We start from the raw sequence: 21,735 nt of genomic DNA, 5'->3' as shown, positions 1-21,735 counted from the left end.
GACAGGGACTTTGAAGAAGAGGATGAGGTTGAGCACCATTTAGTAACAAAACGAAGACGAGCACCCCATCTGCTGCCAGCTCCAGGACCAGAACAAGCCCACCAGACAGCAAGTGAAGAAATATGGATGTCAATAACTGGTGAAATTGAATGGTCTTCTTGCCCAAGAAATGAGCCACCCTGCAGAGCTGCTACTGGCCAGGGCCAACACGGCTGACAGTTACTCATGTGCAGGACATCAAGTCTTCATTTGAGCTTTTCATCCCAGATTCCATCCAGAAAATTATTCTGGATTGCAGTAATCTAGAAGGAAGGTGTGTTTTTGGAGAGAGGTGGAAGGAGATGGAACAAATTCATCTAAGAACCCCAAAGGCCTACTTTGGGGTTCTTATCCTTGCAGGAGTTTTCAGGTCCGAAGGGGAATCCACAGAACCCCTGTGGGATGCAGAAACTGGCAAGAACCTTTCCGTGCATCAATGTCTCTGGAAAACTTCCACAAAATTTCCAGGATTATCCGTTTTGATAACCGAGACGACAGACCAGCTCGACGGCAGAGAGACAAGCTAGCTGCCATCAGGACAGTGTGGGATAAGTGTGTGCACCACCTCCCCCTGTTTTACAACCCTGGGCCTAATGTCACCATTGATGAGCAGCTGATCCCATTTAGTTGTGAAACATATTGCTTCACGTGTAAATGTGTTGTGTCTTTCCACTCACTCCACTTGATTATAACTGATTTATTTTTTTTATAACATTTTATAAAAAAAACAAAAAAAAAACGAGAAGCACATTAATTCATAAATGTGATCTAACAAAGGGAAAGGGAAAAAAATTAACCATCTTTGCTGTTCATATGGCTTGTAATTGGGATGAAGTAAACATCTGTTGAGTAATTTAACATAAAATTGTTTGATAGTGTTAATTTGGAAAGCCAAAACTCTAGTGGGTCCACCAGACCCATGAACACTGGCTGAGTAACAAAAATATGAACACCACACAAGGGTTAAAGCTTAGACATCAGACTGCGTTACAGTCTCTTTTCTCTTGGATCTGTATAATGTTAGTGGGTGTGGAACACTGTTATTCAGCAGGTGGGTAAAATATCTAAGAGTTGGCTTAAAGGAACTGATAGGGAGCTAAAACAGCTATCAAGCATGTGCAAAGTAATAGAAGAAAAACATGGAGTTAGAGCAGCTAGTACCCTTTAGGTCTTCCTCCAGAAAACCTCAGTATTTAAATAAATGCACAAATTTATGACAAGACATCAGCGATTGTATTAAATTGCATTACTTGCACAGAAGTAAAACAACTTGCCATTTATTTTACAAGAAAATGCATTCACACGTGAGGATTTTAATGGCACAAACAACAATCTTTAGACAATGTTATTTTACAGTTTAACAAGAAAATATTCAAGCCCCAAGTAAGAGAGGCAGGGAGTTTGTGGTGCTGACAGAAAGTCAGGCATTAGTGGCAATTATGTCAATACCACTTATTCTGGCTCAGAAAATAAACAAATAAAAAAAATAAACTGCCTCTTCCACAGTACAATACAAACTGAATTCATCATAGTGTGGATAAAGATTCAAAATCACCACAATTTCAAACAAATCTATTATCAAAACAATCCTGAAACTGCAGTTTCTGGTCCTTAGACGTCCAGCACCAGCAAGCAGTCAAATAGCAGCATGTACAACAGGAATCATGTAAAGAAATACACTGTCCATAAAAGGAATCCATAATGAATCCAAAAGTATCACTTATTTTCCAACAAACAGCGTTGCTGGTACTTTCCCCCATATGAATGACAGCAGTCATCCACAGACAGGCACGTTTCCAAAATATACACATTTCGCTAATTCTGTTATTAAACACTTTGTTTTTAATTCTAGGAGTCTATCATATAATCTATCAACAGTATCTTTCACCGTTTACCTGCTTATCACTGTTCAAATAAATGCTTTCACAGACAATCTGTGACCATGTTCCATCCAGTCAATTGTCCAGTTCGATATCAGCAGCAGGAAAGATGCAGAGTATCCTCTGGATACTTGGGAGTGAGCTCTGTCATTACTACAAGGACTCTTCATCAGAAACACTGTCTGCATTTACCTTTGTCAGGAGATCGAGCTCCTCACTGTCCTGCAACACAAAAAAGAGACAAGGCATCAGAATGAATGAACAAGTGATCAAATCCAGTGGACAAATCTGCAGACATTGAGGCACTGTGCACATCTTTTTTCTGTTTTCAGAAAGTGGAGGGCAGTATTTACTCCCCGAAAAACACCGGGGAAGTACCGTGCATTTTAAAGCCACGGCTGCCAATGGAGAGGGTATTTTTGTTAGTGCTCTCGCAAAGAAACAAACACCTGAAACCTGGCATTTCACCTGAATTACAGGGTTTCTTCAATACAGAACAGGACGCTGGGGATGAAAAGAATTCCAGGATAGTATCCCCACAGACTACTGTATTGTTAAATAGCTTCTTCCATCAAAAAACACTTGACTACTAAAGGAATTCTATGACGTAAGGCTCCAGCATGAGCCTGGATGCTATTTTCATAGCTGGGAATCAGGTTTCCTCTTGCACTCAAGAAATGACATTACAGAGAAACAAGAGCCAAGTTTCCTGCAGAGCACTTGGTATGTGGGCGGGAGTAGAGGAAGTGGATATACATCGGGGTTAGGTGAGCGAAGTTGTGTGAGGAAAAGGAGTGTGTGGGCTTGTGTGCGTGACTACTGAGGATTTGTGGTTTGTCTCCTACCCCTCTTGACCTCTCAAACACCTCCCCGTTGATGACCCGTAGTTTCTCCCACTGCAGGCTATATTCCAGGTCCTTGGGCCAGCTGGCATTGTAGATAAAGATGGCCAGCAGGACCGTGGGTGCCTGGAGGAAGAAGTCCAGCGAAGGGTGGAAGTCAAAGAGGAAGAGGGAGAGGCCTGTGACCAGAACAGTAGTGAACTGGCCAGTCAGCACATGGAACATGTTGTCTCTGAATTTTAAGATGAAGGCCACGGATAAGCCCAGGGCAGCTAGGGAGAACACAGAAGATTATGAGTTCTTCAAATGCATACTAGAGATAGATAAATGAACTAGTCCAGTTAATAACAAATTACACCCAGCAGCTGGATTAGTGTAACTTAGCACTGATGCCAGAAGCAGGACCAAATACCCACCAGGCTCTGTTCAAAGGCATAAAACAACTCAAGTACCAGCAGCTTACAAGATCACAAGTTAAGATGATTTTGTCTGTAGACGACAGAAATTGTACAAAGTAGTGGTTTTGCATGCTACAGTCTTTTGGAGCCCCCACCCCAACCCCTCCTCTATTTACGCCAGCTTTCATCTGATTGGCTGCCCCTACATCTGAGCTTCTACAAACAGAACCAGGTGCTGCACCACTTCCTCTGCTTATCAATTTGACAGACTTCCTTCAACCCAGCCATGCCTTCCAGCTCATCCTGGAGGACACAGTATTCCCCAAGCCCGCTGAGACCTCCTCCCAGTAGGACATGGCCAAAAACATCTCACCTACCAAGGAGTCCAGGAGGAATCCTGGTTAGATACCTCAACTGTCTTCTTTTGATGAACATATTTTCTCTTCCTCAAGCAACTTATATAATCCACATGGACATGTTTGCATATAATTCAAAGCAGCAAACTAATTAAATTAAATTAAATTAAATTAGAGTGGACATCTCCAGCAACAGAAATGACAGTAGGAGATCTCAGTTCAATCAACATCACACTTATGCCTGCTTGATATTCATCTTCCAGTCATATGCTGTATAAAACAGTATTCAAATGTCCCTCTGATGTGAGAATGATGCACTACAGTGCTGACTGAAGTTATCAATCTTGTGATAGGCAGAAACACCAAAAGTTAAAAATGGAACAGTCAGGTCACTAAACTGCTGAGACTGGAGTGGGGCTGGTGGAAACTGTGGCAGACCAGGGCACTGAAACATAGACAGACGGTTCTTTTGCAATGAAAACCATAAACACCCATGCTCCCGGTAGGTTTCCGCTGTGTCAGCTGTTTACATTATAGGTGCTTATGCAGTAACCATGGTAACCACGGACTCTGAGCGGCTGGATCGACGGAGGTCAGACAACAATTTTACATATATGATCTTCAAACAGGACACAGCCATTATCCGTCCTGGCCTCATATCAAATGTGAACGCAGACTGAGTCTATGTTTGACGTTTGCTTTATATCTAATCTTCCTCTCAAACATTTAAACAGTAGCGAGTCTGCAGCTGAGGGAACACAAACTCAAATTGTCGGAACAGGTTTGCTCGTTTCTTGTGTGTATTCATTTGGTGATTTATTAAATGTGTAACTGTTATTCTAATCTGCTGCTGAGTCTCTTACACTGATGAAAATGCAGAAAACACAGATCACGAACACCTGTTCAACCAATCACTTTCATTCCACTTTGATCTGCGACAAACTGACGGTTCATCTCTGTTACAGTGTTGCGTTAGACTGCTATATTTTTTTTGTTCTTTATGCTGTAGATTTTCACGTCTCTGGAATAGTTGGCAGTAATAAGGATGATCTTCTGTAAAATCATATTGATATGACCCGTGACATATTCGTAGATGTCAGTTAGACTAGTCAGCTGGGAAACTGTTAACTCATAGAGCTGAAGATATCGTGGATATGCTGACCTCGCTCCGTGGTGTACAGGTCCGTTTACCCTCATGATTACTATTCACAATAAAAATATTAGCCGAACATCATGAAGTCTGTATGTGTTTCATAGTGTCGAACAACCTTTGTACAGTTAAAGCCAGCAGTTACTACATGACGGAAACACCAACATTATCTCATTTATACGTTTATACGCAGGTCACGCTGATTACTGAACAAAAACCCAAAGATCAGCTCTTAATCAAATTTATTTGCTCTCTCTCCTCCTTAAACATGTTTTTAATGTTAGTTATAATTCAGAATTGGCGACTGAACATCAGGAAATAAAACCCCGATAAATATAACCTCAGTAAAAGAAGTCAGTGTCAGCGGGGGTTATTACAGCTGTGTACCGGGGCCTGCGCTTTGTCAGTGGTAATAACAACTTGATTGCTTGCGAGGCAAACGGGTCTATCCTGGGGAGACATCTCCAAAATCATCGAAGCACTTTTGCAAAGAGGCTGTATCTTGACAAACCGACCAGACATATGAAGATTAAATCACTACATTCTCGCTAAAAAAAATATTAAAACGGTATTTGGTGGCACACAAACAGGGTTTTTCAAAGTTCAGTTCTGTGAGTTTCCACATGCTGGTTGTTGTGTGCTAAAAACAATGGCCACCAGGCCAAAGCAATGGTTTTGACTCGATCAGTGTTAACCCCGCCTCCTGAGTTTGATGGGTGAGGTTGACAGATAAAATTATTTCATGGTGAGACCTGAAGGAGTCAACTGTGCCAAAATGAATTAATTAAATACACAATTAAATAATTATTTAAATGTGGCAATAATTAATTAAAATGTGAAATAAATAAATAAATAAATAAATAATTAAATGTGTCAATAATTAATTAATTACATTTGTTGTAAATATTTATGTAATTAATTATTTCCGATAATTAATTAATTTGTGCATGTAAATGGAGAGTCCTCTTCACACACTGAGCTTAATTATGGAGTTCCACAGGGTTCAGTGCTAGGACCAATTCTGTTTACATTATACATGCTTCCCAGCAAGAGCAGCAGTCATCAGGAACAGAGGAGCTTTTAGACAGAACGCTCTTCCAGTGTAGCAGTAACAATGTGTGCCCTGATTCCCTTGGTAAGAGTTTTGATTGTTTGGACTTCTTTCATATATAATCATTTACTCCATCATGAACAAAACATATTTAATTTGTACCATAAACAGATGGTGAGCCCAGGTCAGGGTGAGGGTGCCGGTAGTGCCGGAGCCACAATAAGAGAAACTAAACAGGATTTGAAAAAGGAGGTGGAGCATCTACAAAAAGTGACATACCAGTTGCGCAAGAGAAAAGTATGTAATGTATGTTCTTGCACTTGTTTTTAGTGTTTTCACTGACCACTGGCCACGGAAAAGGTCAAAATTGTCCTCGGTTTCAATGCCTTGACCAAAATATGTATTCTTTTACATCAGATGGTCAGCTCATCTGAAATATGCAAGGAGTAAAGGTATTAAAGGTAAATGAGTTTAAATACCTGGGGTCATTTTAAGCAAATTGACTTCCATGTCTCCTCAGAAATATTAATATTTAGGTCATTTCTCCAAGATTATAACTTAGAAACTGATGTTTCTGGGGAGGCAGAGACAATCCAGTTATAGAATGTTGAAATTAAGCCTTTGTTACCATTTTCCCCTCCACCATTAACTCCTCTAAATTAGTTAACTGGGGAAGGTTGGGAGACTGATTTTGCATGAAAGAAATGAAGCTTCTAATCTGTAAATGCTTAAAGAAGTGTTTTTGGAGGATTTGAAATTTTCAGGCTAAATCCTCAAATGGAACCATTATTCCATCACAAAAAAGATCACCCACTTTCCTAACACCTTTATCTGCCACATTTCCTGGTGCAAATAAGGCATTTTCCCCAAATAGGACTAAAATGAGAGAGATTATTCTTAATATTCAAAATTTCTTTTATTGTAAACCAAACTTCAATCATATTTCGGACTATAGGATTATTTGTTTCTTTCTTTAATTGTTTTGGCTGTGCAGAGTATAAGTACAAGTTTAATGGCATTTTAAGAGAATTTGCTTGCATGAAAAATAAAACATTATTGTCCTTAGATGAATAGCCAGATAGTACCAGTAAAAGTTGGGGCATTTCAACCCCCCTGTATCAAAGGCAAGATACAACAAAGACAAACAAATGCGGGGATGCTTCTTGTTCCAAATAAACTCTCTGATTAATGACGCTAGTTTGGTAAACAATCCAGCAGGAGGAGCCAGTGGGACATTCTGAAACATATACAAGAGTTTAGGTAATACATTTATTTTAAGAACACTTATAGATAGTGGTAAACTTATCCAACGCTCCAGATCTTTGGAAATTTTCTGTAGAATTGTATTATATTTAAGTACCACCACATCTTTTATTTTAATGCCTAGATGAGTGAATTCAGAATTAACAGTAAAGCCCTTGTTTAAGTAACATTAATGATGATTTTGTTACATTTACTTTATACCCTGAGAAGGCCCCAAACTGGTCTATTAAATCCTTTACAGCAGACACAGAAGTTTTTAGTTGCTTTAAAAATAATATGACATCATCAGCAAATAACGCAATTCTATGCTCCTTTCTACCAATCTTAACACCTTGTATTTGTCCACTGGTTCTAACCGCTATTGCCAGAGGTTCAATAGCTAAAGGGAATAAAAGTGGAGATAATGGTGAATCCTGCGGGCACCCTCATTGTTGCATTCTGAATTATATAGCGTTTCATAAAAAACTTTAAATGCATTGTTTATCTCGATTGGGTCTATTATGATATTTCCATTTGAAGTTTCAAGTTTGGTAATTGCCCTTTCAGATTGCTGCTGTTTTATACGCTAAGCCAGGAGTTTGCTGGGTTTTTCACCTTGGTCATAGGATTGTTACTTTAATCTCAATAAATGTACAGCTGCTTTTTCGCTTGTCATTTCGTTATATTGCGTTCTCAATAGTAATAATTCTTTGACATTGTCCTCCTTATTCTGGCCTGATTGAAAGCTGGTCTCTTCTAACATTTTTATTTTTTTATTCCAGATATTTTATCTTTTGGTTTCGTTCTCTTGTTTTCTTACTAGTATAGCTTATAATTTGCCCTCTTAAGTATGCCTTGAAGGCGTCCCATCTCACACTTGCCGATGTTTGATTTGAATTGTGCTCAAAGTATTCATTAATTTGCTTGCCTAAAACTCAAGAAACTGTTTGTCTTGCATCCACTTCAATTGAAACCTCCATTCAATTCGAGTTTTAATCAGTTTTGACTCTATGAAAGTCAAAGTAACGGCTGCATGGTCAGATATTATTATTTCCTTATACTGTATACTATATCTTTTGTATAAGGAGCCAGCTCAGTTGATACCAAAAAGTAGTCTATTCTGGAATACACTTTGTGTGTACCTGACCAGCAAGAATATTGTAATTTGGTTGGATTTTGATCGCGCCATATGTCGGTTATATTGAACTCCTTCATAAATTGTTTGATCACCTTTAGTGTTCTATTGTAAGTGTTATCCATGCCTGACGATTTATCCTTCTGTGGGTTCAAAGCAAATTGCAATCCCCAGCAATTATACATTTACCTTGTAAATCTGAAATTTTAAGAAATAAATTGCTATAAAAATGTGGATTATCTTCATTTGGGCCATAAGTATTAATTAAATTGAGTCTAGTAGATAGTAGGTTACCTTGTAGTATTAAAAACAAAACGTCCATTAGAATCTTGACGCACATGCTCAACATGAAAAGGTATGGATTTGTGTATCATTATCATAACGCCCCTAGAATTGGAGGAGTAAGGAGGTGATAAAATTTGACCTGGCCATCTGTGTTTGATTCTATTTGTCTCACTGCCTAGCATATGAGTTTCTTGTAGAAACACAATTTTGGCTTTCAATTTCTTGATCCTACTAATGGCTTGTTTTATTTTTACTAACTTGGGTTTCAACCCAGCCCACGACCACCACTGTGACTACTACAACAACCAGAGCAACTACAACGACAACCAGAAAACCCACCACAAAAAGGCCGCTGATCCATACTACTACAACCGCAGAGAGGGAACGGTACCCACCGAAAACCCGGAGATAACCGCACTTTTCATTGGAGCTTTTCAAATGAAATAGCTGTTTAGCAGCCAACATAACTCATTTCACCATCATTTTTTGTGTGTACAAAGAAAAGTTTACCACGACACCAGCTCAAGACCAAATCATTCTCACAATGTTTGAATCAGTGAAGAAAATGAAAAATAATATCTGCTTTTGTGCGCTGGTGTTGACTAACGAGTATGAAGACAAGTATGAGCCTAGCAAGCCAACAGCAAGCAATCCAGAGGAGTCAGAAGTCATCACTGTTATCACTCCTACCAGGAAGGGAAAGCACGATAAGCATGACAAGAAGAAGAAACCGAATGACAAGGGTGCCAAGAAAGCCGACAGAAGAGGAAAGCCAGGAAAGGAGGGAAAGATTGGGGGAAAGAAAAATGGAAAGAAGGCGTCAAAGTGGACTATCCAAAGCCCACTAAAAAGCCAACGCCACCACCAAAGGGTGCCCTTGCCTCCTTTCTGGATTACTTTGAAAACAGGAGGCGGCTGCTGGTGAGACGTAATAGCATGACATAATATTGACAGTTCATAAGAGGCTCTTTCACCTGGCAAAACTCCAGGCTTCGAGCTTTGGCCAGAGGGAAATGTCAGTACTCAGAGCACCATCGCTAAGTGTGAGGACAGGTTTAACATTTTGGCCAAAGTGCTTATTTGATTTCTTGCCAAAATACAGATGAATTCAAATGTCAGACTATGGGCATCTGGAACAGTTGCTTATTAGCCTATTATATTTCAAACACAGCCACTTCCTGATAAGCAGATAGCATGGACTTCTCTGCACCCAGCCAAAAAATGGCTCCAACAGATGAAGCATGATATGTGATTTAATTTCTGATTTAGCATTACCTCAGTAATTAATTGATGTTGCCTCCTTTCTGTAATAATCTAAATATCTCCTCAGTAATTAACTGAGTTTTCTGTCAAATACAACTATCAGCCAGCTTTATGCTAAGCTAACTGGCCAATAGCTGTAACTTAATATATTTCCCAAACAAACTCGAGAATGGGATCAATCTCTTCATCCTACTTGCAGCAAGGAAGCAAATAAGCAAAATTCCCTAAAATCTCAAACAGTTTCTTTAAAGAAAGACATCAGCACTACAGTAATGAATGCAGCTATAAGAGAAATTAAAAGACACAGCCATCAGTGATCCATCAGTGATCCAACAGACGTGCCTGCCAAACTCATTAGTCAAACATGAAATTAGTGCTTTTTTTTCTGGACTTCAAATTTTGATCAACTGGATAGGTTTCGAGTTGGGAAGTTGAGCATTACACCATTCTGAATCACTGAGCAGCTGGCAGTGTGGAGCAGAAGGAAGTGACCTAAAGTTGGTGCGGCTCCAATAAGGAAAGACTTTGTTTTCCAAGACAGAGTACTGAAATGTTCTAAAGACTCACATCAGGACAAATAATTTATTGTTGATTAATTTTAAACTAGTCAACAAACAGGTAAGCACCTCTGTACAATTTATTGTACAGTGTCACTTTGTGATGGCATGCCACACATGGTAAGCTCCACACCTCACCACCCGCTGTTCACTTTAGTTTAATTTACAGTCACTACTTTAAAATATTCTACTTATTGTTCAATATCGTTTCTTTATTAAATGTATTCATTTTTCCATCACACCTTCCAATGTTTATATGGCGTGCACACATATTAACCTTGCAAGGTCAAAGTTCTGTTTTATGTTATATTAATACATCTTTCTTTGTTTGAGTTACCTGGGGGTTGGTGTCTCCTCCTGTCTGGCAAAAGGTGTGGCAAAGGGCTGGGAGACCTCAAGTACTACTGACAGCCTAATTGGATTGCACCACATGCTTCATTGCCTGGGGGGTGTTTCATGTTTGTTTAAATGTTTTGTATTAGTTGGTTATATGGCAGCCATCTTATTTTCCCCCGTGTGTGTCATTTGGTTTAGCTAAACCAGTATTTAAGTCCCCCTGTGTGTCATTTCAGCAGGTCAGTTTGTCATATGTTTGTTTGAGGTTCTGTTAATTATTATCTTGAGTTTATTGAGCTGACCTCTTTTATTGGTCTGCCTGTTTAAGTTTTGGCTTTGTTAAATATATATTTTCATATTTTTGGGTCAATAAAACCCATTTTTTGAATTAAAACCACCTGTGTCCTTTATGCTTTACTGCTTGGTCCCTGACAATTGGTGGCAGCAGTGGGATCATCCAGTATTGGACACAGGTCTTTTTTTTTTTCTTTCTTCTGTTTTCCCCATGAGGAAGAAGAATGCATCGTGGTGGCAAGAATGAAAAGAAAAAGGGATCTGCTCAGCAAACCTGCGAAGAGGAGGAAAATGGAGCCTCAGGAGTCACTGAAGTTGTGGAGAGAGTGGAAAAGGAGCCTACTTTGTCTGATCTAGTCAATATGCTACATGCTCACATGGAACAACAGGATGTCCGGGATGCAAAACAGAGTGAGTTAAATGCACGACAAGAACAGCGATTTAAAGCCTTTCAACATCAGTTTAGACTTCTGCAGTCAGAAATCCAAGTCAGAACATCACCATCAGATTCTGCAGAAGCTCGCTCTGAATCATTAGAGTTTGATATTCATCCTTCTTCCTCTGCTCAGCAGGCCCAGGCTGAACCAGTTATGACTAATTCCAATCCAGCCATTTCACCAGCATTTCAGTTTCCCCTACAAATAGAGGGCAGATTGGAAAGATTAACTGAAGCTGATGATATTGAACATTTCCTGATCACATTTGAACGTATGGCTACAGCTTATCGATGGCAGAAATCAGATTGGGTTTTTCATTTGATACCCTTGCTTACTGGTAAAGCTAGAGGTGCCTATGTTCACATGGACATTGATGATTCATTAGACTATGATAAAGTGAAATCAGCTATTCTGCCAAAATATGACATTAACCCTGAAACATATAGGCAAAGATTCAGATCCCTGGACGTTCAACCAGATGAAAGCCCTCGTGAGCTATATGCGAGACTGAAGGAGCTTTATGGGAAATGGATCCAGCCAAAGGGTAAAACTATTCATGACATTGGTGAAACTATAATCTTGGAGCAGTTTCTCAGAATGTTATCTCCTGAGCTTCAGGTTTGGATCAGAGAACACAACCCTGGTTCAGCAATGGAAGCGGCTCGGTTAGCTGATGTTTTTGTTGCTGCCAGAAAGAAGGGGCAAGCATGGAGCCATAATGCATGGAAGGCATCGAGGGACACCCGGAAGATATCTCAGCAAAACCATCTGGATTCAGCAAATGCAAGCACCAGTAAGACCTCTCAGTCTATCACTAGACCACCAAAGGCCTCTGGTAAGAAGCTCATTTGTTATCTTTGTGGATTAGAGGGCCATACAAAACCTATGTGCCCAAGAAATTCTGCTAAAATGGTGCAAATGTGCTTTGCCCCTCGTTCTAATGCTGATCCTGAGCAGGAGAGTGACAAATCCATCAAAATGAGTCAGATTGAAGTGAATGGGGTTCTACTCAATGCCCTTCTTGACTCTGGCAGTTCTCGGTCTCTTATTCACTCAGATTTTGCCCCACCTAATATTGTTCGCACCAGTGATACAATTTCAATCTGTTTTGTCCATGGAGATGAGAAAAGATATCCGACAGCTGACATCTACATTAAAGTTCAGGACCAGATGTATCTGCTGAATGTGGGTGTTGTGAACAGTTTGCCTTACTCTGTCGTGTTAGGGCGTGACCTTCCTGTGCTTTTTGATTTGTTGGAGTCTGAGCAGACTGAGGAGTGTAATGTAGCTGTTACCAGAGCTCAGGCTAAGCAAGTCAGTACCCACTCTGAGATCCTGAGTGCCCTGCCTTTTTTTTAATGAGGAGTTTGAGACAACTGTGGTGAAGCCACGGAAGACCCGCAGACAAAGAAGGCAGGAGAAATTCAAATTTTCACCTGTGGATACACTAACAGACGCCGAGCCAACACCGTCACCCCTAGGGTTTAATATTCCAACTGAAATTGCTGAACTCCAAAAATCTGATCAATCTTTAATATCTCTTTTCCGGAAGGCCAAAGAAACGGAAGCTGGAGTGGAGCAGGTTCTTAACAGTGAGTACATCTTGCAAAATGACATTCTCTATCGTCAGCAGGGGTCTGTGCTGCAGCTGGTGGTTCCCCAGAAGGTTAGAAACGCCATTCTCACCTTAGGGCATTCTATTCCGTGGGCTGGCCACCTTGGTAAACACAAGACCACAGCTCGCATCAAACATCATTTCTACTGGCCAGGGGCCCGTTCTTCGTACCTCGCTAAGTAAGTTAGCTGGATTTGATTGTTGACGATTTCGCGTGATCTTGGATCGTTCGGTTCCCTGAAGCTCATCCGGGACTTGCTGTCATAGCAACAGAGCCGTAAGCGTAAACCTGCTCGGGAGCAGGTTTACTTTATGTAAACAGGATTAGATCGCGGCCACTCGGGTATGTCCGCTTCATGTATACGAAAGCAACAGCGATATTCCACCACTGTTTCACCATAAATAAATAACATCAATGTAACTAAAGATAATGCAGCACTTGATCCTTGTATTGATGTCACACAGATACATACAGGTCATTTCCTACAAAAGGGAAATGTACTATTAACATTCTATTACATGTATGTGATTATTACAGATGTAATTCATATTTCAGAGTAGTAATTGTAAATTACTTCGTGTAATCAAGATGAGAGACCACGGCTATAAAAGCGAAGGTGGATTTGGGAAGCCTGTCGCAGCCATGTCCTGTCTGTTTACGCGAGCCACCCATTGCGGAAGGTGCAAATTAATAAGGAGAGTCCTCAGTATCCAGCGCATATTGCGGGACAGACAGGATCCTTTAGCTCAGCGCGACAGTGTGCTCATTGAGAGATATCAATTTTCCCGTGAGGGTATTATTTAACCAACTTGTTGACGAGGGGGTGCAGGACCACCACCTGTCTTTTGTTGCTCTGCCCTTTTCTTGGTTGCTGTTATGAACAAACAAACAGATTATTTCAGGGTCAAGAGACGAAAAGCAATATAAGTGATAAACATTACCGTTCTGTAGAATATTCTTATATTTCACTTTTACTTGTACCCATGTTCTAGTGGGTCCTGTTGTGGCTCTAATGTGAAAGGGGATATAATATAATATAATATAGTGTAATATAATAAATCTACCCTGCCGCCTACTGGTGTTGGCCAGAGGGGCCGATGGCGCGATATGGCAGCCTGGCTTCTGTCAGTCTGTCCCAGGGCAGCTGTGGCTACAACTGTAACTGCCTCCACCAGTGTGTGAATGTGAGAGTGAATGAATAGTGGTATTGTCATGCGCTTTGGGTGCCTTGAAAAGCGCTATATCAATCCACTCCATTATTATTGTTATTATTAAATTACTTACGAGTTTGATTTGTCAGTAACTTTCTGCCAGCCCTCTCTCCTTGCTTTTGCAGCCTTTGCAGTGTTCCCTTGCGTTCTGATTAAACTCTGAAACTCCTGAAATCCCTCACTCAGGAGTTCTTGCTCTGCTGCCGAAAAATACCGATCGCTCTCCTTCGACATTTTCGCCGACCAATCAGAGGGTCGCCGATCAATGTTTCTACTATCGATGCGTAGCCCCTTTTACGACACCCAGTGATGTCACATTACTTCATCCAGCTGTACTAATCGTCAACAGCAGGTGTGTTCGGAGAACCGGATTAGCGAGCTCACGGTTAGCGCGATGATTTGATCTTGGATGTGTCATTTGATCTTGGATGTAGTAAGCGACGTACGAAGAACGGGCCCCTGGTCTTAGCAAAGATGTGGCTCAGTTTTGTAAAAGTTGCCCACAGTGTCAGATAACATCTGCTAAAATCCCCCATAGAGCTCCACTCCAACCTCTCCCTGTCATCGGCACTCCTTTTGAGCGTCTTGGAATGGATGAATAGGGCCTGTTGAGAGGAGCAAAGCAGGAAATCGTTACATGCTTGTTGTAACAGATTATGCCACAAAATATCCTGAGGTGTTCCCTTTAAAATCTATAAAGGCCAAGCCCATTGCATTTTGTTTAGTGCAGTTCTTTGCACGAGAAATACTAACTGATCAAGGCACTAACTTCATGTCTACTTTGTTAAAGCAAGTTTATCAGTTGTTGGGTATCCGGAGTCTGAGAACTTCACCATACCACCCTCAAACTGATGGGCTGACAGAACGGTTTAACCAGACATTGAAACAGATGCTCAGGAAGTTTGTCAACGACAGTGGTAACGATTGGGATCAATGGCTGCCATATCTACTCTTTGCTTATAGAGAAGTCCCCCAAGCCTCCACAGGTTTTTCACCTTTTGAGCTGTTGTATGGTTATGAGGTTTGCGGCCCTCTAACTCTGTTAAAGGAGATCTGGGAGGGAGACAAGGCGGAGGAGGGACCCAAGAACATTTTGTCTTATGTCATTCAGATGAGAGAACGGTTGGAGAAAATGAGTGAACTTGCTCAATCACATATGGTGGAGGCCCAGCAGCAGCAGAAGTCTTGGTATGATAAATCTGCTCGTCAGCGTGCGTTTGAGCCAGGACAAAAGGTGCTCGTGCTCCTCCCCAGTGACAACAACAAATTGTTGGCAAAGTGGCAGGGGCCATTTGAAGTCATGAGGAAGCTGGGACCCACCACATATGAGGTGTCCACCCCAGGGCAGTTGCGCTCAAGCAAGGTCTTGCATATAAACCTTCTGAAGGAGTGGGTGGAGCGTATTGAACACAAGGCAGATGCAATGCTCATACGGCGAGTGCCTGAAGAAGATGAAGCAGATGAGCAATATCTACCACCTGCTGGCTCTCTGGATTATGATCTCAGCCATCTCCCAGAGGACAAGCAGCAGCAGGTGAGAGAAATGTGTAAATCAGCAGTCTTTCAAGAGAATCCAGGGAGAACTGACATTGTCGAACATGATATTGTGGTACGAGAAGGTGCCTCTGTGAGACTAAGTTACAGGATCCCGGAACGTCTGCTGCCTTCATTGAAGAAGGAAATTGATTTGATGTTATCCCTAGGGATCATCGAAAGATCTAAGAGTGAATGGTGCAACCCTGTGGTCTTGGTACCCAAAAAGGATGAGAGTATGAGGTTCTGCATTGATTTCAGGTACCTGAACTCCATATCCATGTTTGACTCCTACCCGACACCAAGAATTGATGATCTACTTGAACGTCTGGGAAAAGCAAGGTACCTGACCACAATAGATCTGTGTAAGGGTTACTGGCAGGTCCCACTCACTCAACGGTCCAGAGAGTTCACAGCATTCAGAACACCATGGGGGCTTTTCCAATTTACAGTCTTACCATTTGGACTACATGGAGCTCCAGCAAATTTCCAACGGCTGATGGATCAGGTATTACATGACTGCTCTGACTTTGCTGCTGCTTACTTGGATGATATTGTTATCCACAGCAACACCTGGTGTCTCCTCCTGTCTGGCAAAAGGTGTGGCAAAGGGCTGGGAGACCTGAAGTACTACTGACAGCCTAATTGGATTGCACCACATGCTTCATTGCCTGGGAGGTCTTTGACCAACTCCACCATGAAAATCGACCACACATACGCACACACAGATAGGTGTGGGTGTGTTTGTCTCAGGTGTCCAACTCCAGGTTGTGATGGATCAGGCCACATCACTGGAAACTATGCTTCACATCGCAGGTGAGAGTTTGCCTCTCTAATCACATATTCGTTACAGACTACATCAGTTACTCAGTGTATTTATGTCACACTTTGGCAATAATAAAAAAAAAAAAGTCTGTGTGTAGACTTATTTCCTTGGTCCCTACTGCTTACACAGTCCACCAGTCTCACTAAGACAGAAGCTGACATTGAGTGACAAACATTAAGCTAACAGAATATAATGTTCACATAAACTCACTGTAAATGTACTGAGTCCTTGTAAACTGTTAAAATGCACATTAAACAGAATCAGCCTCACCCATATTAGCTTACATGTTTCAAAATATACAAATGACTTTTTTACTTTTTGAGATCATTCTTTTAAAGAATTTTATTTAGCCTATGTTTAAGCAAAGCTTTGTCTTTTCTGTGTGGTCCACTTTCTTCCTCTGTGCCAGTTTGTCTGGATGCCCCCGAGCCAAGAAAAGTGGAGTCAAATCAACTCCTACCAAGGATGACAAAGAAGATTCTGAGCTGCTCAGGTTGGCAACAATAGCTCATTAGCACTGGGTGTGTGTTTGCCAGATTATAATTTGGTTTACTTTGGCTCAAAAGAAATGTATCATAGATATTAAGTATCAGAAGATGAATTATGATGATTCAGATGAATGATGGAGTTTTAGTTCTTACACCACCTTCAGGGCTGTCACAGGACAGCACACTCACCTTGTGAAGAGGACAATCCATCCATCTTCATCCGCTTTATCCGAGGCCGGGTCGTGGGGGCAGCAGCCTAAGCAAAGAGGCCCAGACCTCCCTCTCCCCAGCCACCTCCTCCAGCTTATCCAGGGGAACACCAAGGCGTTCCCAGGCCAGCCAAGAGATATAATCTCTCCAGCGTGTCCTGGGTCTGCCCCGGGGCCTCCTCCCGGTGGGACATGCCTGGAACACCTCACCCAGGAGGCGCCCAGGGGCATCCTTGTCAGATGCCCGAACCACCTCAGCTGGCTCCTTTCGATGTGGAGCAGTAGCTGCTCTACTCTGAGCCCCTCCCGGATGGCCGAACCTCTCACCCGATCTCTAAGGGAGAGGCCAGCCACCCTTCGGAGGAAGCTCATTTCTGCCGCTTGTATCCGCGATCTCATTCTTTGGGTCACTACCCACAGCTCGTGGCCATAGGTGAGGGTAGGGACGTAGATCGACCGGTAAATTGAGAGCTTCGCTTTTACACTCAGCTCCCTCTTCACCACGACGAACCGGTGCAGCGTCTGCATTACTGCAGCCCCAATCCGTCTGTCGATCTCCGGCTCCCTTCTCCCATCACTCGCGATAATACAAAGAATCTTGAGGTAACGGTTGTTATGATTTAGCACTGTATGATTAAAATTTAATTCAATTGAAAATACCAAGATGTACTGTCCCCACTGCTCTTCTGGGGCTACGTCCACACCTACGCGCGTATTTTTGAAACAGATATTTTCAGTTTTCTTTTTTTTTTTTACTTTAAATCCCATCCACACATGCAGTTTTGAAAAATATCTCAATCTACATGTAAACGCAAAAAATAAAGTCAAACGCTGTCAAGAACATGGCAAATCCTAACCGTATAGAAATGTTGGCCAATCAGAAGTCTAGAAGCTTAAACAGGGTTTTGTGCCCTCACAAAACCTTAAGTACTTCTGAAAAGTTTTTGTGTTTTTTCTGGAAACACAGCTAATTTTGTGTTACTTTTCAAGCTTCTGTATCATTTCAAATGTTAAAAAGTAAAGACAGTATTTTGAATTTTGTCTCACTGGCTCTCTTGGCCAGAGTTTATTCAATTAAGAAAGAAACTGAAAATTTTACATTAGTCTGAGTGATTCATAATCATAAGTCACAGTGCTGTGAAATATGGCTAGTGTAGACTCAAAAATGGACAAAATCCATGCGGAATACATGATTTAATTATGTATTCAAACCCAACGACAGCGTTGGCATCAGGATTTGGGTTGTGAAAGTGTCTGTGCTGAATGTAGAAGCCACGTCCAAAGTTCACTCTGACGCCTCTGTCTTTGTAAATGGAGGGACAGTAACTGTGTTTTGATATGTAAGCGTGTAAAAACTGTAGATTGTAAGATTAACAGCAACAGTATTTTGTCTATATCCACCATTGTTGAAATTCATCTCATGTAAACAATAATGTGGCGCACACCTTTGACATTGCGTGACTAAATCTCAGTTTTCCTTGTCCACATGTAAATGCAAAAAATCTCCACCCTGGCAGGAGTTTTTAAAAATCTCAGTTTTCAGTGATCCAAAATGCTGTTTACGTGTGGACAAAAGGTCCAAACACATAGAAAAAGCTGCGTTTTTAAAAAAAAAAAAAAAAAAAAAAGAAAGAAAAAAGAACCATCTACATGTGGACGTAGCCTGGATAGACCTCAACCTTCTAAGCCAGTTCATTAAGAGCGGATACAGATATCGTTTCAGGAGTGAAATGAGTGGAATAACCCTCAGCCACTCCTGTACAAGGATGTCATGAAACTATACACCAGGAGTGAGCAAGACATCAGTTAACTGTAGGTGATCCAAACCAAAGGGATGAAGTTCACAGAAGGTGCGATAGCATACGTGTAGCACAGCTCCAGGTACATAGGTACCCAACAGGCCAATGGGGACCATCATGAAGAAGCAAAAAGGTCAGTCACAGCCAAATATATCTATGCCCAGGATAGAGTCACAGTAAGATCCAAAAAGTAAGAGAGACACATTAAAAACAAGATCAATAGTAGGATTAAGGTTAGAGCTATTAATACATACATACGCTATGCAGATAACACCCAACTTTATCTATCATCCATAACACACACCAATTATTTAAACTGCAGGAAGGTCATAAAGACCTGGATGGCCTCTATTTTTCTGCTTCTAAATTCAGATAAAACTGAGGTTATTGTATTCAGCCCTGAACATTTTAGAAATACTGTATCTAACCAGATTCTTACTCTGGATGGCATTACCTTGGCCTCCAGTAACACTGTGAGGAACATTGGAGTCATTTTTGACCAGGATATGTCCTTCCATACCCTTTATTTGTACTATATCTCTAAAATTAGAAATATCCTGTCTCAGAGTGATGCTGAAAAACTAATTCATGCATGTTTTACTTCCAGGCTGGACTACTGTAATTCATTATTATCAGGATGTCCTAAAAACTCCCTGAAAAGCCTTCAGTTAATCCAAAATGCTGCAGCAAGAGTACTGACAGGGACTAGAAAGAGAGAGCAGATTTATCCTATATTGGCTCCTCTTCATTGGCTCCTCACATAAAGGTCTTAAATAATCAGGCCCCATCTTATCTTAATGACCTTGTAGTACCATATCACCCATTTAGAGCCTCACCTTGAGGCAACAGTTGTTGCCTCAAGGTGAGGCAATCAGAGGCAATAGGTCTTATGAAGTAATGAGTTCAAATTTGGAATTATAAAAAAAATATTTTCAGAAAAGGTCAGGTGTAATAGTAGTTGTTTACAGGGAGTTGTATTTTTTTTTTTTTTTTTTTTTTTTTTTAAAAACTGGAACTCTGTCATGGTTTAGTGGTACATTTCAGCCAGTAGGGTTGGAGATCTGGTCTCTTCCAAGTTAGATGTGCCTGGAACATTTCCAAAAGGAGGTGCCCAGGCTCTTTTTCACACGCAGAAACAGCTTTCTTCTGAAATCTTTCTGGATGTCTGAGCTCCCTAACCTTCTTCTAAAGCCAAACCCAGCCATCCTACAGAGAAAACTCTTGTGATGTAGAGGGACTGGTAAATTGAATGCTTTGCCTTTCAGCTCAGCTTCCTCTTCACTATGGCAATCCAGTACAATGCTCACATTACAGTTGATGCCACACCAATCTGCCAGTCCAACCTGTACTCCGTTACTCATTACTCATGAATAAGACACTTGAACTCCCTTGATTAAGGAGGCCTCTCACCTCTGACCCAGAGAGACCATTCCACTCTTTTTCTGGCAAAGAACCATGGCCTCAGACTCTTGGGTGTGCTGACTCTCATCCCAGACATTTCACACTCTGTTGCAAACTGCACCAGTGCATGCTGAAGATTGCGCTCTACTCTTCCACACCCTTCTCAACCTGGAAATGCCTTGCAATCCTGTCAATATAAATCAAGAATGTTAGAGACAAGGGGTTGAATCCAACACCTGCTGAAAACATGCTTAGATTTGTTACATTTGTTTGTTAAATTTGACAGCCCCACAATGTCAGTGTCAATGTTGAGATGCGAGGGTGAATCTCATCCAAACATGGTGCTCACACCCATGATTCTACAATTGCCAAAGCCACAGCCCTTTTGGTGCTCTGATACTGCTCTACTGCTTCACAACACCCCTGGTCCCACTGCCGTGACAGGTACAGATGAGCTGGATTCCTCCGAATTGGTCCTGAACATGGCCCATTATGACTTTATTTACCCCACCCTCCCCTGGGATGGGACTCACTCACTCACTCACTCACTGCACAGATTTCCAATAACATTGTGGGCACTGAAGTCTCTATAGAGAAACATTGCACCCAACCACAGTGCTTGCACCCATGGGTGGTGGATCCACAGGGTGGCAAAACTATGTTATTTTTGTGTGCTGTGCCCGAACAGGCCCCATGGACCCAGGGCTGGATCCAATGGTGGGCCACAATTTAAGGTTAACCAGCCCCAAGAACTCAGTTCCATGAGGGTTTTTTGAATTGTTCTTTGACAAATAATAAAGGTGGCCATGCAAAATATTTACAATAAAGCTCATTTGAAATGTACAAATTCTATTTTTGCTGTATTTTCATGTATGTTTGTACATTTAAATAAAAACCTATTTTCCATTTCCCTGGCAAAATCTGAAAAAGTGAGGGGTTGCTCAAGGTGTGTGTGTGTGTGTGTCTCCCTTCTCATCCATGTCCACTATTTCAGCCTTGTGTGAGAATGTAAGAGCTCTTGATCCTCATCAGCTGCTTCTCTCAGTCTGTCAGGTTGTCCCAGAGCATCAGCCAACAAGAAAAGAGCCAAGTTCCCTGGAGATGAGTATATCACTGCAAAGTTCAGAGCCAGTGATGGTAAGAAACCCTGATTATGCTGCCCTCACGACACGTGACCCTGTGAACTTGTGTCAAGCCAGCCTCCAATTCGAGACTTGCAGTCAAGCCAGCCTCCAGTTGATTTTACGTTCCCTGTGTATTCAAAGTATTACGGGAATGGATGTGGAAACCGGATTTCAAAATAAAAGCCAACTTCGAGTGAATTAACAGATATGTTAAGAACATAACATATAATTTAGGCCTTTTTTTTTTTTTTAGAAACTCTAAT

At 41.4% G+C, this 21,735-nt stretch overlaps 3 protein-coding genes across 4 annotated transcripts in view; 1 reads left to right on the top strand and 2 right to left on the bottom strand.

The window, feature by feature from the left end:
- LOC309695570 (uncharacterized protein) overlaps positions 1–21,735 on the bottom strand; it is a 212,766-nt gene that overhangs the window by 71,092 nt on the left and 119,939 nt on the right. The gene's annotated exons all lie outside the window — the stretch shown is intronic.
- On the bottom strand, positions 1,271–21,525 carry LOC309695580 (UDP-sugar transporter protein SLC35A5-like). 2 transcript variants are annotated; one of them, XM_082516322.1, is made up of 4 exons: positions 20,358–21,525; positions 3,118–3,183; positions 2,765–3,033; positions 1,271–2,141 (listed from the first exon to the last, which is right to left on the bottom strand). In XM_082516322.1, exons 1-4 carry the CDS (start codon positions 20,443–20,445, stop codon positions 2,073–2,075), a joined length of 492 nt encoding a protein of 163 aa, XP_082372448.1. In that variant the 5' UTR covers positions 20,446–21,525; the 3' UTR covers positions 1,271–2,072. The 2 variants fall into 2 exon arrangements, with proteins under 2 accessions (XP_082372448.1, XP_082372449.1); XM_082516323.1 differs by lacking the exon at positions 3,118–3,183.
- On the top strand, positions 14,038–16,925 carry LOC309695573 (uncharacterized protein). Its single transcript, XM_082516310.1, has 2 exons — positions 14,038–16,441; positions 16,861–16,925. Exon 1 carries the CDS (start codon positions 14,730–14,732, stop codon positions 16,260–16,262), a length of 1,533 nt encoding a protein of 510 aa, XP_082372436.1. The 5' UTR covers positions 14,038–14,729; the 3' UTR covers positions 16,263–16,441; positions 16,861–16,925.

The sequence above is a fragment of the Aulonocara stuartgranti genome, assembly GCF_965226115.1.
Source record: "Aulonocara stuartgranti genome assembly, chromosome: 19".
NCBI classification, from domain to species: domain Eukaryota; kingdom Metazoa; phylum Chordata; class Actinopteri; order Cichliformes; family Cichlidae; genus Aulonocara; species Aulonocara stuartgranti.
Note: the sequence above shows the minus strand (reverse complement) of the source record. Positions and strands in the feature narration are given on the sequence as shown.

What these genes read in the sequence shown, in the direction of transcription:
- LOC309695580 (XM_082516322.1), bottom strand. Translation starts at nt 20,445, where the DNA reads ATGTCTGGGATGAGAGTCAGCACACCCAAGAGTCTGAGGCCATGGTTC. An exon ending in CACTAATCCAGCTGCTGGGT is followed by an intron (nt 3,034 to 3,117) that starts GTAATTTGTTAT and finishes TGTTCTCCCTAG; the next exon opens with CTGCCCTGGGCTTATCCGTG. An exon ending in TGTTTGAGAGGTCAAGAGGG is followed by an intron (nt 2,142 to 2,764) that starts GTAGGAGACAAA and finishes TTTGTGTTGCAG; the next exon opens with GACAGTGAGGAGCTCGATCT.
- LOC309695573 (XM_082516310.1), top strand. Translation starts at nt 14,730, where the DNA reads ATGCTTGTTGTAACAGATTATGCCACAAAATATCCTGAGGTGTTCCCT.